This window comes from Cydia splendana, chromosome 23, assembly GCF_910591565.1.
Source record: "Cydia splendana chromosome 23, ilCydSple1.2, whole genome shotgun sequence".
In the NCBI taxonomy this organism is placed as follows: domain Eukaryota; kingdom Metazoa; phylum Arthropoda; class Insecta; order Lepidoptera; family Tortricidae; genus Cydia; species Cydia splendana.
Window position 1 is genome coordinate 8,495,520 of NC_085982.1, and position 16,933 is coordinate 8,512,452.

At 38.0% G+C, this 16,933-nt stretch overlaps 1 protein-coding gene across 3 annotated transcripts in view; it reads right to left on the minus strand.

Annotated features, from left to right (window-relative positions):
• Positions 1-16,933, minus strand: part of LOC134801822 (heterogeneous nuclear ribonucleoprotein L) — a 722,115-nt gene that overhangs the window by 6,227 nt on the left and 698,955 nt on the right. For 2 of the 3 annotated variants that reach the window (XM_063774451.1, XM_063774452.1), the window contains exons 7-14: positions 16,154-16,243; positions 8,736-8,815; positions 7,709-7,804; positions 7,277-7,387; positions 6,496-6,617; positions 3,169-3,319; positions 2,454-2,572; positions 1,392-1,480 (exon numbers count right to left, since the gene is read on the minus strand). In XM_063774451.1, the coding sequence (XP_063630521.1) occupies positions 1,392-1,480; positions 2,454-2,572; positions 3,169-3,319; positions 6,496-6,617; positions 7,277-7,387; positions 7,709-7,804; positions 8,736-8,815; positions 16,154-16,243 (858 nt within the window). The remainder of the gene's footprint in view (positions 1-1,391; positions 1,481-2,453; positions 2,573-3,168; positions 3,320-6,495; positions 6,618-7,276; positions 7,388-7,708; positions 7,805-8,735; positions 8,816-16,153; positions 16,244-16,933) is intronic. The other variant, XM_063774453.1, reaches the window with a different exon arrangement.

A 16,933-nucleotide genomic window follows, 5' to 3' on the forward strand; every position in this document is an offset into this window, starting at 1 on the left:
TTTTTATCACAGAGTTCCTATGGCCACCTCCTGTACCCATCATCAGATCAGCTCGGTGTTATCATAATATTGCATAGTCACCCGACTTACATATGTATGCAAATTTTCAGCTTCATTAGTAGTCGGGAAGTAGGTAAAATTTAACTTGCAAGATTTGATCCGTACATACATAGTTAGGTACATTGCAAGTTAATAAAAAGCTTGTAAAAATAAAATTTGAGAAGAATTTTGGAGAGGTATATAGGCCCTACAATTCATGGCTAGAGTCTGTGCGGAACGAGAGGAGTCGTAGAATGTATTGGTCCCATACATTCCACGACTCTTCTCTTTCCGCACAGACTCTATAATCTTGTACAGAAAACAAAAATTTTTCGTGGAAAACAGAACTCTTGTCTACTTGACTACAAGTTATGACATCGGGAGTCGATCTCCTGGGGATCCAGGTACTCTTTTGGTCTCTTAGTTAGCTAGGATATCATACCTGGATGTGCTGGATGTCATGCTCGCTAAAGGTCTTACAGAACAGGATGCATACTCGTGTGATGTGGAGGAGAAAATGTCGGAAAGCGGACTTTGGGTTCCGAGGCAATAGCCGAGGACGTAACCGAGTTACAGATGTAATTAAGATAATTATTATCCATCGTTTTTTATGGAAACGTACGTGTCTTGCTATTTCAGTCAGGCTAGGTACAAAAAGTACTGAGGTTGATTGAAGTAGCATGACAAATACGAACGTTTCCGAGAAAATACGACGGAAAACAATTATGCACTACATCTGTAAACGCTGAGATGAGAGATGAGTAGGTGCTGAATAGTCGCCTGGTTGCACAAAATGGTTTCAGTTGGGGCAGAAATGTGGGACTGTCCGACTGGTCTCCTCTACAGATCGCATTTCTCAGAAGATCCTCTTGAAATTTTGTGAGCATATGTTTTTTTATTCAGTTTTTTTGCCGTGGGGCGTTCGCCTGGCATATGCCAGCTATATAGCTGTCAGCCATAGAGTCTGTGGCCTGTAATACGAGCAAAATTTTTTACTGTAGGCTGTACTCCTCATACTGACCAACATTTGTTCAGCAACTTTTAAAAATAACTTGTGGTTTGATTTTTAATACACTTTAAAGTTTATTCTAAGACGCAATGTATTGCGAATTTTGTTATGTTTAAGGCGTGACAAGCAACGTCAATCACAATGATATACCGTGGCGATGGTGTCCATTGAAGATAATATTTATTTTGTATGAAAAATAGGGACTCCAAATACTTCATAATTTTTAAAAGTTGTTGAACAAAAGTGTCTTCGTTTGAGGAGTACAATCTATGTTTTAATTATTTGCTCGTGTTGAGGCCACACCCCGTATAGCTGACAGAGAGTAGGTTAGTTAGGACCATACCTGGGTGCTGGATGGTCGCGTGGTTGCACGCCATGATCGCCATCACTGACTGCGAGATGTTCTGGAACTCCATCAGACCCGATGATGACCTGGAATCCATGAGGGATAGGAATCAGGTACAATTGTTGTAAAGAAAGTACCCGCACAAGGTTTTAATATACCTATAACGAAAATAACCACTACCATCTAAAGACAGCTTATGAAATGTATTTTTTGAAGAAAAAAGGATTTTAAGCTAGAATTATGACAGCATTACTCGCGAAAGGAATATCCTAAAACTTAAAAGAAAGGAAGGGTTACAAGTGTGGTAATCCAAGGACAACATATAATATGTTGAAAAGGTAGTAGCCACACTTTAAATGAGATATTGAAGAAGTTGTCCCGTGTATTATGCGAAAATTATCTAAGAAACTGCCCTAACTTGCAAATGTTTAATACCTATTGCATGGTGGTCTGAGCGTTCACAAATTTAAAAATGAACAGCCGAGTTATATAAAAAACCGGACAAGTGCGAGTCGGACTCGGCCACCAAAAGTTCCGTGCTTTTTAGTATTAGTTGTTATAGCGGCAACAGAAGTACAGTATTTGTGAAAATTTCAACTGTCTAGTTATCACGGTTTATGAGATACAGCCTGGTGACAGATAGACGGACGGACGGACATACATACAGCGGAGTAATAGGTTTCGTTTCTACCCTTTGGGTGCAGAACTCTAAAAACGAAGTGAGCCGTGTACATTTTTTTATTCATACACGAAGGGTAGCATGACACCTGTCATCTCCATATAATTTATAACCTAGAAATGCCAAATCTCGCAAAAATGTATTGAAATGACAGGTGTCATCCTACCCTTCAAGTTTGAAAAACATTATAATGTATGTGCTTAGTACGGATATGATGGTCGTTCTTGTCTACGTGACAGCGTGATAAAACGGTGTCCGTCACTTTCTATCCCACAATGTTAAAAAGTGACAGTTATTTTATCACGTGGATAAAGATGGATAAAGCCATCCATAATACGCCGGCAGAAAACCATAATTATAAAAACGTTATAAAATCTTACCTCTCGCTCTTAAGCGGGAACTTTGAGATAGTGTGCGGGGGCATGACCCCGTAGTCCTTGAAGACCTGCAACAGCTGGTCGTCCGACACGTCTGGAGGCGTGTTGAAGAAGTGGAGCACCTGCAAATGATAAACATCTGTATAGTAATAATAGACCTGTCAGCGCGTGCGCAACGAGCGACGAGGCGGGCGGCGCGATCAGTGCACGAGTTGCAGTAGCCGCGAGCACTCGAGCCTGAGGAAGGACCCCCGAAGGGCCCGAAACATGTCGCCAATAGCGACTAAAAACTCAAGTGAGCGAAACCGTAGTCGTCTAAACACTAGCAGAGCTGTTAGGGGGGAGAGATTTTCAAAATGAGCTGGAATTTTTAATACCTATGGAAATCGTTTTAGGAGCATTCCATGAAAACGGAAAGTTTTTCATCTAGTTTTTTTAACAAAATTATTTATGCAATGTCCACATGTAGGACAAAGTATTGGCGTATTTTGCATGAGAGTCGCTTACAAAATTATTTGCTTTAATTCCGAATTACTTTGTCGACTTGCGTATTATAGTAAAAGTAAATTAAACAGTTTATTAAGAAAACAAGCAGCTTTAATATGATACCAATATTACACTAAACTATTTTGTTTGCCAACAATGACGATGTCCCTTTCTAATCAATAGTCTCCAATAGTCACTCTTTCTAAGTGCATGAGAGAAAGATGTAGCTTACCTTGGAAGGCGGTTGTATCCTGTTCTTATGAATGGAGGCAGGCGTGAGGAAGCGGTTGTTCTTATTGCCGACGTAGTCCTTGAAGGAGGGCGACTTGTCGGGGAGGGGGTACGGGTTCATTACTTCGGACAGGTACGCTTGTTTGGAGAATCTGGAAATATATAAACAAAATGAAGAAATTTTTTTTGATATGTACAAGCTTTAGCACTCGATCCTTGTCTAACAATCTCGCATTGTTATATGTTAGAGCAGTGAAGAACCTATTTATGGCACTCAACTTTCCGTCAAGAGAGAGAAAGCAGCGGGACACCGGCAGACGAGCCGATATTCCTTTCTAGCAGCAGCGCGAGAAAGGCATACATCCAGATATGTGCAAAATGGCGTCTGCCACACGAAGGGTTATTTAAGTTTTGATTGGAGTTTACGAAACGATTGTCATCATGACTTAATTGTGCTTGATTATAACATGGAAATTCGTCTAAGTTACGTAAGTATGCAAACTACTCAATAAGGACACCAGAATTAAGTTCAAATCTTGCTAGCGAAAACTTATTTCGTTTCAAAAAGTACTTAACAGATATCGGTAAATAAAAATCATCCCAATACCAGATCCGGTCGAAATTGTTCATTTTAATTTCCGTTCCGTCTCCATTCGCCCCGGCAAACATCAATATCGGGGCGACATTGAACAAACAAGCCGGCATCGGGTATCCAAAAATTTATGCCGGGATAATACCCGTCTATTTTGAGATATGATCTTGTACAGGTATTTTGTGATGTATTAGCAGTACGAGGAATTGAGAGATTGAGGGCTGATTTAGACGATGCGAGAACTCGCATGTGAGTTTCATTACCATTGCGGTTTTTGATCGGTCGGTTGAATTGGACGTAACCAACAGTCCGCAATGTAACTGAAATCGCATGCGTGTTCGCGCGCCGTCTAAATCAGCCCTAGGTCGAAACATGAGAACTCGCTTAAACATAAATATACTTACGCGAAGCTTAATCATCGTAACCAATAACAAAGGTAAGTACTATACAAAAAGTTTACGGTATCAATGAAATATAAAGCAACAGCGAATTTTTGTACAGCCGCCATCAGATATATCGGAGCGGCCCAGGTACTCAAAAATATCTGAACATGCACTTTAAGTTTTAACGTCTTGATAATAGTCAAGTTGTTCAGATTTTAGAACATCTTCGCTCCTCCGATATATCTGATGGCGTCTGTACATCCTGTACAGACTGTACCTACATCATTACCGGGCGTTTAGCATCGGGTCCATATTGGGTTGCATACAAGTTTAGGTCATATCTTTGATGCGCATAACAACTTGTGTCATAATCATCATTGCGCATACAAATTAAAAGTCATATTATTATGTGTCATACATTTTTAGCCATAATATTTGATGACATACTCAGCAGTTGTCATATATTTTTTGTGCATATAGGTTTTGATTATAATCAATCAAATGTCATACCAGCTAAGAGCATAGTTATCGATACTTATAATGTTTCTACGTATAACGTTTTGTAGCATATTTTCAACCATAATGGTTTACATAATTTTAGCCTCTCAACAACTCGAAAAATCTTTTCCCTAATATCCGTCCAAACACTTAATTCGACGGAGCCCCGCTCACGCGGGGCTCCTATATCTGCGTAGTTTGCCCTTCGGGCATCTAAAGAAACCTAACGAACCTAACCTACCTATTATGATTAGTTTCTTTTATAAAACCGTTTCTGCTACTGGAGGGGGCTCCTCTCCTTCGATCTCTTCTTTTATACGGTCTTTGTGTGGTTACAATTATGACATTTATGACTAAAGTAATATTTGCTTCATAGGTTGCTCACAACCATACATATTTATTATTCATGCTTTGGTTACAAAAATTTTGAAACTTTTGAAACTTTATGAAAAAAACATATGACCACTATAAATAATTGACTTAACTTTTTATGTCTATATTAATACTATGCACTGCAATACTTCGAACGAAAAACAATTATGGATATCCAGCATATGACCTAAACTTTTATGCGAAATATATTAATGACTATAAAAATTATGACAACACATTTATGACAAAAACCCAGTTATGCTCAGGAATAATTCTGACTGAAGATTTTTATGACTTACAATTTTATGCATAAAGTGTTATGACAATTTAAAATATGACAAAAGTTGTTATGCGACCAGAGGGAGTCCCGTTTAGCATCATTATTAGATACAGTCAAGGTAATAGACTTGTGACTTGAATTTCAACAAGTTAAGGTCTTACGAGGGACTTCTTACAAGACCTTAATCCGTTGAAATTAAAATGGAAAAGAATAACGTCGTGGACAGGTCTTAGAATTCATCATTGTATTGATGTGGCCATAATTTCATAAAATTATGGTTGACTATTATTGTAATCAATTATTGTCAGAACCACGAACTAACAAAGACTAACCATATCATCTGATCAATTCTAAGATGGCATATCATGGAGTGATCGAAATATATCTGGCTACGACATAAACACTTTTTCAACTTATTTCAACGGATTAAGGTCTTATAATATATTAAGGAATAAGGGATACGGTATAAAGTACTTTATGACCTTAATCATTAGGGGTCATCCATTAATTACGTCACACGAATTTCTAGGTTTTTTGACCCCCCCCCCTTGTCACATTTGGTCACATTTGGCAAACCCCTCCCCCCTAGTGTGACGTCACATTTTTTCTACGAAATCGCCAAATCGAATTAAGTAAGTACCTAAGTATTATTAATATTTTATCAAAATATTTTTGACGATATAAATATTAGTAATTTTATAACCCAAAAGTGCTTAGGAAAGAAAATTAAAAGAATAAAAACGATTATCGTTTTAAAAACTTGTTATTTAAATGTACAGCGAATAAAATAATTAAAAAAAAAAATTCGGTTACTGATGAAGTTAAAGTGACGTCACAAAGTTTGGGTCTCCCCCCTCCCCCATGTCACAATATGTCATATTTTCTTGACCCCCTCCCTCCCCCTAAACGTGTGACGTAATTAATGGATGACCCCTTAAGGTGCAGGGACTGCAGGGGGGCAATTTAGACTGCGAGATAATTTAAACTAATCGAAATATCTTACATGTTTTACATTATTAACCAGAGTGCCATATGTGTGCAGATAGCGAAAAATATGTGTTGTGTGTGACTCTAGTTAATAATGTAAAACATGGAAGATATTTCGATTACTTTAAATTATACCGCGCAGTCTAAATTGTCCCCCTGCACCTTATACATATTGTTGACCTTGACTGAAAAAAAAGTGACAAGTACAATACTCACGCCAGTGTCAATGTGTAGTCTCCAACTGTGACATTGTTGAGATTCTGCACGCATCTCTCAACTGACACGCCGTCGCCCATCTGAACCATCGCTGTGCCTTCTTTTGTCTTCAAGAACTTTATCTGTGGAAAGAAAACAGCATTTGACACCACTCTACGAGTAGAACTAATCAGTCTTTTAAAATTTTGTCCAGTTGACATCACTTTGTCACTCAAAATACAGTGGAACCTCGATAGCACGAATCTCAAGGGAAACGCCAAAAACTTCGTGTTAACGAGGTTTCGCCTTATCGAGGGCATCGACATAGGGAGGTTCTTATAGCTTTTTATTCGTCTTAAAGAGGCTTCGATTTACAGAGGTAAAACGTTTGAAAAAGTCGTGTTAGAGAGGTAATTATAGAAATGCAGAAAGTACAGTCTTTATTGTCTGTTTCGAGTTATAGAGGTGGTAAAACAATACGACTATTTTTACGAGTTGTAGAGGTCAAATTCCATTTTTCGAGTTATAGAGGTAATAAAACATATACTGAATAGTCGTGAAGGGAATCGCTGCTTACTTCGTCTTAATGAGGTTGAATATTTCGAGTTATAGAGATTTTGGGCTCTGAAGAGAAGGCGATAGCATTTTATTTCGTGTTAACGAGGATTTCGTCTTATCGAGGTGCGAGTTAGCGATGTTCCACTGTTCCACTCAGGGCCGGAAAGCGGATTCAAAGAAAGGTCTGCATTCAGAAGTGAAGCGATAAGAGTCTGTAAACGGTGATGAAAACTTGGCAACTTACTCTGACGACGTTCCCATAGAGGCAGCACAGATTGAAGAGACGATCCGCGTTAGCGGTTTGTGGGTCCAGGCCATACACCATCATCACAGCGCCCTGCTGTGGTGGTCCGCCCTGTTATAAGAAACAATTGCCAATGACATGAAATTCACACTCACAGCATGTGTTGAACCTCAAAAGTATCCAGCTAAAAATTTACAGGTTTTACACAAATTCCCAAATTCTTTGACCTTTTAACAAATAGATTCGCGCTTAATAAATCCATTGGGGCTATAGAGATTGAAAGGTATTTTAAGACCTCTTATTATGTGAGAGTTGAATAAACTAGTTTGAATAAACTATAGTATTATTTTATGTCAGATTTGTTTTATTTTAGACACAAATTTCTAACCTGTATCTCTTGGACATTATTGTCTTATTTCACGACAGACATACCTGGTTTTGTGGCGGCATAGCGGGATGGTGCATGGGCGGTGGCGGCACGAAACCTTCACCACCATATCCCTCGGGCCCGTAACCGCGACCATCACGCTGCAACATGAAACAATACTTCAATAGGCAGTGGCAGATTTGCAGTCTTTGCCGCCCTAGGCCCCAGGCCTTATAGGCGCCCCTTTCGCAGCACCCATCAAGTAGAACACATTTTGAGTCATTTCTTGCTATCATCAGCGAATTTTTTGCCACAATTTGCCGCCCCTAATTTTTTTCCGCCCTAGGCACGGGCCTACTGGGCCTTAAGGCAAATTCGCTACTGTCAGTAGGCCGCTCTACCAAATATAAACAATTAGACACCCTTTATCATAAGGCCTTTATCACTCTTTACGTTTATATAAATATATCCCTTTATCATCATAAGGGTCTCAGAAATTATGCAAAATTAAACCCTATCTCTTTGAAACATAGTTCAAAATCATGTGGTAAACGAACTCCTTCGCGCTGTCAAGATTTTTCTACAGACCCATATAAGGTCAAATAGAAATATGGATGAGGAAATTCCAGTGTAAAGGTAGAAAATTAAGTCTGGTCGCGGATGGGTTCTACTATAAAGTCTTTGGACTTTAGCGCTCAATAATAGCTTTCATTATAGTGAACAGTCTTTCAAGAATTTCAAGTGATATGGAGCGCTGGAAGCCTAGCGGTAAGAGCATGCGACTTCCAATCCGGAGGTCGTGGGTCCAAACCCCGGCTCGTACCAATGAGTTTTTCGGAACTTATGTACGAAATATCATTAGTTTTGCCAGTCGCTTTTCAGTGAAGGAAAACATCGTGAGGAAACCGGACTAATCCCAATAAGGCCTAGTTTGCCATCTGGGTTGGAAGGTCAGATGGCAGTCGCTTTCGTAAAAACTAGTGCCTAATACGTCAAATCATGGGATTAGTTGTCAAGCGGACCCCAGGCTCCCATGAGCCGTGGCAAATTGCCGGGATAACGCGAGGAAGAAGTCTTGCAAGTGATATTTACCGGATGATGAGGCGGCGGTGGACCATGACGCTCCATTTTCATCCCGGGGGGCGGCGGACCGCCGCTTCCGAACTCCATGTCTGAAATAAATGGTTTTTCTTAACTGTGTTCTTGGGGAAGGCTGGTGAAAACTTGTAGATAAGTAGTAATCTTCTAGATAAGGTAGAAGAGATGGATGGTCTTTATTGTTGTACGGAAACCATTTACAGTAGGTTTTCTTTAGGCGAAAATCTTTCCTATACCTAATTTTATTTTACAGCTTCTTAGGGTTTTTAGGAAATATGTGGATTCCCGTTTCGAAGCAATTTGGAACGTAACATTGAGTTACTTTATTGCAAAAGTTTATCCACACAATAAAATAATTAAAAGGGTCAAAATTATATTCGCTGTCTTGTTTCTGACCACTCTGTCACGCTTGTATTAGTGTATTCTATCAAATAAATAAAAAAAATCGAGTGCTATCGCATGTTTTTCTAGCTGTAGATTATATTTAACATGAGAAAAAATTTATAATTTTCGTCTCATACAAAAAGCTACACTCCGTCACACTTTTTGGGGACAAAAACAAGACAACGAAAATAATTTTGACCAAACAAAAAACTTAATATTAACAACTCTTATCTTAAGGGAAGAGTTAACCAAATAAATTGCAGTCTTAAAATGCAAGAATTAGTGAAATTTCTTAAGTTTTAAAATATTAAGTACGGGCTAACAGAAATCAAACAAACATAGTAACAAAAATTGTACAAAATGCAAAAACGTGCATTTTTTTCGACTAAAAAAAATCAGAGAAGGTGTAAAACTACATGCAGAAGTGGTAACATGGGTTCAAAATGAAAGTCTGTAGTAGTATTATATAGTTTTTATTGTTAAAAATGATTGTATACAATGTGTGTGTGTTTAATATGTAATTGTTATAAGTTATAAAACTCGTAGCTTAATGTTTACATTTTATATCTTAAATTGTATGTTAACAATATGTATAAAAACAGTGAAATACTTATTATGTGTACATATTTGTAGGTATATGTGTTTGGGACACTCATGTACAAAAAATCGACATATGTATCACTCAACATGCGTTAGAAGAGTACAGAAACAGTGCTGCATCCTATTGTAGGTAAGGAACAACTAGACAGGTTATCATGCTAAGGGGTGATTTTATATGTCATAATACGACGACCGGTCTGGCCTAGTGGGTAGTGACCCTGCCTATGAAGCCGATGGTCCCGGGTTCGAATCCCGGTAAGGGCATTTATTTGTATGATGATACAGATATTTGTTCCTGAGTCATGGTTGTTTTCTATGTATTTAAGTATTTATATATTATATAATTATATCGTTGTCTGAGTACCCACAACACAAGCCTTCTTGAGCTTACCATGGGGCTTAGTCAATTTGTGTAAAAATAAAAAATGTCCTATATATACCTATTTGTCAAACCTAAATGAGTCTGTTATCTAAATAAATGTCGTTGCATACGCTTAGTTTTATTTTATATGCACTGCCTCTCTTGGATTGCTAATTTATTGAAATAAATATATTTGGAAGTTTGAATTTTTATTTTTATTTTTGAATATAATATTTACTGGTAGCCTAGAAAATTACAATGTAACAATAGTAAGTTTTTATTCCTTAAAGCTTAAATAATAAGCTCCCGACTAAAAATCTTAGTTTATTTTTATTTTTATGCATATTATAATAAAGCGATAAAATTCTCTTGGTTGCCTTGTTGGCAAAAAAATGAGCTAAAACCGCGTTTTTTTTGTTAGAGACCAAATGATATAATTTGTATATTCTTGCCAAAAAAAAGTACAGTCAGCGGCAAAGCTTATTTGATCACTAGTCTAACGCGTAGCAAAAAATTTGTTGTATTATTTTTTTCTAACTTTAAATTAATAATCTTTATTTAAAGGAAGGATACTTTTAATCACGTAATTACAGTGCCGGTACTCAACTCATTTATATCCTGACTAAATACTGCAACAATAAACTACAAAAAGGATATCTAAGGTACCTCCGAAACTTTAAGACAATGAAGACATCTGTAAATGCGCTTTCGACGTCCATTATCCAAAGTCCCGACTGCACTTTGAGATAATATCAGTTTTAATTAAAAATAGACATTGAAAAATTTTACGACTGCATTCTCGACTCACTAAGCGAACAACCTGTATAAGAGTAAGGGTCATAAGTCCATTAAAAAAAAACCCTATTGTATGACATACGTCTTTAAGTAAAACTAAACTGTGTGTGTATTATTATAAGGTCGCTCTTTCCTCTATCCGCTAGTTGCACTAAAGTATTTTTTGTTACAAAAAGATTAGTAAAGTCCTTTGGAGTTACGCTCTTTTGAAATAGTAATGGAGAAAAGTCCAGCCCGAATTCAATTTAAGAAGGTTTATTCCTACTCAGTTAAGATGTCGTATTTTTTCTTCCTTTTAGTTCTGATATTTTATCGGTTTCCCTCTTAGAGCATTTAATAACCGGAGTCGCCTTTAAGAGCTTACCCCTCTGCCGGAAACCTTGCAGAATTGTGCAAAATTTTGTATGGACTGACGTTTATCTGACATGGCTATTTATACTTTACGTACATACATTTGACGTGCCCCTCCCCCGCAAAAATCGGCAGAACGTTTTGTACAGAAAATTGACAGCCAAGGCGTCTCCAGTTACTAAATGCTCTAACGTTTTCCTGGGTGTTTTAGTGAAATAAGTATTTGAGTGAATAATTTTGATGGAACTAGTTCTTTAGTTTATTTTATTGTCAGCCTTTTTGCTATAATATCTGAACTAATATCACTTTTAGCACACTATTTATTTTACGTTATGTTAAGAAAAATATGTTAATTTAGATTACATATTATATACTACGTATATGCAGCGAAAAAATTAGTCCGATTGTCAAAATGTATTGCGGGAAAGACCGACATAGGCCAAATACCCCCATATTTTTGAGCTTCACTCCTTCTGTTATGAGCGTTTCTTTTATTTTTTGCCATTTTTATAAATTGTGACCTTTTTTGCCACTTTTGTGATATTTCTACTCAGAATTACGAGCTCTTTCGATCCTAATGGGATAAAAATGTCCCAGAGTTTTTTTCCTATTGTGTTAACATTTCCCCATATACTTTGTATTGTAAGGCGGTAACAAAAAGCAAAGTTTGAAGAATGTATGGAAATTTTAGGACACTTTTTTTCTCCTATAAGGATGAAAAGGGCTCGCGAACCTGACCAGAAATAACACAAAAGTGGCAAAAAAGGTCACAATATATAAAAAAGGCAAAAAATTCAATAAACGCTCATATAACCTTCACTCCTTCTGTTAAAGGAGCAAATATGTGTACAGTCACCTGCAATAATATGTTACTATTCGAAGGCCGCAAAAATATGTGACACGCTCTTGGGGCTCTACAAATAAGATCGTGTCGGATATTTTTGCGGCCTTCGTTGTGTGACATATTACATGTGACTGTACAAACGCATGAGTTAAAAGTGACGAATAAGCTTGTAGACGGTCTTCTCCATATCGACCTATGTGCTATGTTATGTTTGCCTTAAACCTAAACGGACTGATGGCTAAGTTAGTACACACGTTAATTATGCTAACACTGTCCATGCTCTACATATGCATCGTTCCGGTGTCAATCAGTTTAACATATATGCATTAGGGGTATACTGTGCTTACACATAGTTTAGTACAGGGGTCTCCAAACTTTTTTGCTGAGGGCCATATTGCGCCTCAGAAACTTTCGCGCGGGCCATCGTCGGTTTTAGTGCCGGGGGACGGTATCTGGTTGCTGCTGTTAGGAACAGTTCCACTCTCAATGAATGCTGAACCCCTGGAGCCTGATGGCTCCCGCGGGCCGGACAGTGGACACTCACTTTGGGGGTCCGCGGCCCGGATTGGAACGCCGAGCCGAGGTTTGGAGACCCCCTGGTTCAGTTTAAAGTGACATATATATAGGCATATTTGTGACATAAAGGATGTACCGTAAAACCAGGCAACTATAGTCCAAATACCCAACTATGGTCCAAATTAACTCGAAAATCTTGGTTCACACCGACTAGTATGAGTTGCGTTCTCGCGCGCGAGTCCATACTTAAAGTCGCGCCAAATGTATGGAGTCGTTCGTCCTAGCAGGTCAGACCTGGCATATACATACTTGAAGTCGCGCAAGATGTATGGAGTCGCCCGCGAGAACGCAATTCATGCTAGCAGGTGAGATGTGAATATTTAATTTAAATGTCGCACAGTTATAAGGCAAAATATTTTTATTAAAGGAAGAAAAATCATTAAGTATGTGTAGAAACTGTAGAACTTAAGTATTTTAGTTGCAGTACTAGACTATAGGTGGTTTTACGGTGACATATAAATGATAGCAATGACCTTTTATTTATGTAGACGTGTGACGTTCATAGTTGACAAAACTAAAATTTGATCCAACGATTTTGACAACTTGACAGGTTGGCGTCACCCATACGACTAACTAAATATAGGTTCCGGAACCTATATTTGATGGCTCACAATCGTGCGCCTGGTACCATATCTACCTCTTTTTACTTACATCCATGAATGATAGTGATTATTTTATTGTATTCTATAGAAGGTTTAGTTTCACAAAAATGTCCAAGATTTAAATATAGGTATGTGAGACAAAATGTCATGTGACCCATTGTGGTGTAATACTCAAATATTTCTGAATAATACATTCATTCATAAAAATGTGTAGGTATATAGGTAGGGTAATTCACCAGTAACCGGCCACCTGTTAGTAACCGGCCACCCTAAACTAAAAATGAATTCCATTCACCTATAAACAGAATTAATTTTAGTATAAGGTGGCTAGTTATTGAAGGCTGGCCAGTTATTGAAAGTATTGAAACCTTATAGACCGGGAGATAGTGACACATTTTACTGGGTCATTTGTACCAGTATGGCGGTTCGTCAGGGGTCTAAGCATGTAATGAAGGAAAGAAAATGCTATGACCATAGCGCTGGTACCGGCGGCCCAATCGCGTGGGCGTTAGTCGAACGTGTCGGATAAAATACGAGTGTCGAACGATTTGTACCACAAAAATCCTCGTATTATTCGATAGTCCATAAAAAAGAAGTAGGCGGTAGCGTAATGCCATACTTCTCCGGTGTGACTTACAGCCCGCCATACTGAGGCGAACACGTTAATTAAAAAAAAACAATTCAACCATTTGTACCAAGCTAATTTTTGCACAGGTGATCATCGTCGAGCAGCCATTCATGGACATCACCATGCCATACTTTTCGGATGGTTCCAAATGCCCGCCATACCGCCGCAAGGAAGTTAATTTTTTTTTTTGCTAAACGATTTGTACCAGTATTGCATTTAAATTTTTGGAGAGTATTTGATAAAATGTGACCGTTATTATAATTGCCATACTTATAGTAGGGGGATAAAGTGCTGCCATACTTGAAAAACTTATTTAATCGACACGTTTCAAAAATACGACTATGTATACGTAAAATAATTTTTTACAGCATGGCATCATCATATTCTGTTTGTTTGGATACAATTGTACCTAAAAAAATATATTTCAGATTATAACTACGGGGCGGACGACTGTGAGACTTAAGCCAAGACTTAAAACAAAAAACAATTTTTTGACGATTTGTACCAGTATGGCATTTGGATTTTTGGAAATTATATGATGCAATGTGACCATTATTATATTTGCCATACTTCTAATAGGGGGAAAAAGGGGCACCATACTTGAAATAAAAAAAAAATATTGTACACATTTGCCACCTCCTACAGGTATGGCATTATGAGATTTCCATTAATGATCACACAGAAAGTGTTGAAAAAAAAATTCAAGATGGTACAAATCGTTTAGCAATAAAAAAAAAATTAACTCCCTTGCGGCGGTATGGCGGGCATTTGGAACCATCCGAAAAGTATGGCATGGTGATGTCCATAAATGGCTGCTCGACGATGATCACCTGTGCAAAAATTAGCTTGGTACAAATGGTTGAATTGTTTTTTTTTAATTAACGTGTTCGCCTCAGTATGGCGGGCTGTAAGTCACACCGGAGAAGTATGGCATTACGCTACCGCCTACTTCTTTTTTATGGACTATCGAATAATACGAGGATTTTTGTGGTACAAATCGTTCGACACTCGTATTTTATCCGACACGTTCGACTAACGCCCACGCGATTGGGCCGCCGGTACCAGCGCTATGGTCATAGCATTTTCTTTCCTTCATTACATGCTTAGACCCCTGACGAACCGCCATACTGGTACAAATGACCCAGTAAAATGTGTCACTATCTCCCGGTCTATTATACTAGATATCATGAATTCTATAATAAATCAACATACATTTGAATGAAGTATCGAAATGTTATGTCGATGAATAGAGTATGATATTTTATTTTGTACACACTAAATTCTGCAAAAACATTCTAAAGAAGAGTTTAGTCACAAAGTCGGTTAGATAGATATTTATAATCTAGACTAAGGTACTTTTAGCCTTAGAAGTATCTAGTAACTTCCAGTTTCTAAAAACGGTAGTAATTATTTCTATATCTAAAGAAACTTATAAGGCTAAAACCCCAATAATTACATAGAACTTAAAATCTATATTAAATTATTTAGGATTCAAAGTTCTACAGAGAAATGGGTACCCCATAACACTAACATTTTCAAACTCAACAGACTTAGTTTCAAGCAAGTACAAACAAGGATTACTAAAACACAGGAAAATTAGTTGTGGTGATAGTACTTTATTCCATTGTTGACTAGTACACAACTTATGCGCTCCGAGATAAAACATTTTTTAACAAATAAATCATACAAGCTTTTATCGCTGATTTTAAATTTTTTCTATCATAGTCATCTAATCTTTGAGATTAGTTTAACAACCTGCAACCCCAAACTCTATGAGGTTGCGTTGTTTTATAATAGCCTCCTAAGGCCCAGCCAGGCCATTTTTTATACAAATGAAAAATGCAAAATCTGAACCTACACTGTAGACTGTAGGAAATAGAGTTGATTTTGCATTGTTCAAAGACTGAACGAAACAAAGCAAAAGCAACTCTGTTCCAATCGAATATGATTTAAATTTCATTGAACTGAATAAATACTATAGGTAGGACCTTGGGCCTTAGGAGAATAAAAATTCTATGGCCATCTTTTGTCTCCATCATGGTAATCAAAAAAGTATGCCATATTTAAATTCAATCGGAGTAATGAGAATGTAATGAGAACATAATTAAGTACATACGAAATAAAAGCTTGTTTATTATTGAGGTCGAAAACAGACGAATATTGCTTCGTAGTCCCCAGCACTTAAAGAACTAACAAACCACAACAAAATTTCTCCGTGCATAGCACCGATCATGGTTAGAATCAGTTAACAACATTCCGCCATATACCAACCATTTTGTGCATGATCGCAAGAGTTCTGGCTGTGTTGGCTGCAAGTATCCTCGCTCGCCGGTCTGGTGGTCGGCTGGTTCAGCGACGCATCTGCCGGTCACATGTCAATGAGGTGTGGCGTCCAATCCGTCAGTTCACAAAAACTTGTCTCCACAAAAATGTATTCTGTGACTGTTGTGTGTCGGAATGACGAAGGGTAGTAGTGGTGTCCTGTTAGTGTTGTGTAATTGAGCCTTGATGGGGATGACGTAGTCTTGGGTTCAAGGGTAATGAGCGGGCAGTCACGTGAAAGCCGTGCTAACCCTAGCTACTATATAAGGAACTTTATGCTTGTATCTGCTGCCTAGATCTCAGTATACACTGTAGTGGTGAAGGGCCACCCACACTAGCATCTTTTGAGCGTCGTCGTCTAGTCAGCGCTATGGAAAGTGGCGTCACTGCGCAGTTGCGCCAACGTTGCGTCGAGCAGCAGTCATATAGTTGAGTAGACGCTAACGCTCACAAAACGCACAGGAACGTGGGATGACTGGGGTGCCTCTAATGTGCGTAAAACCTGATCGCTATGGTATTAAAATTAAAACTCGCGTCACGAGTCAGTGAACATGCTTTGCAACAGCGCAGAAACGTCTGGCTCAATAAAACTGTACATGGTAAACAACCCGTTTTTAACTGCAAATATAACAGGTCAATGAAGTTAAAAGTTAATCATTGTAAATCCAAGACCTAAAGTCAATGTGGAGAAGACCGGTTATAAAGATATAAAATATTTGGTTGAGAAGA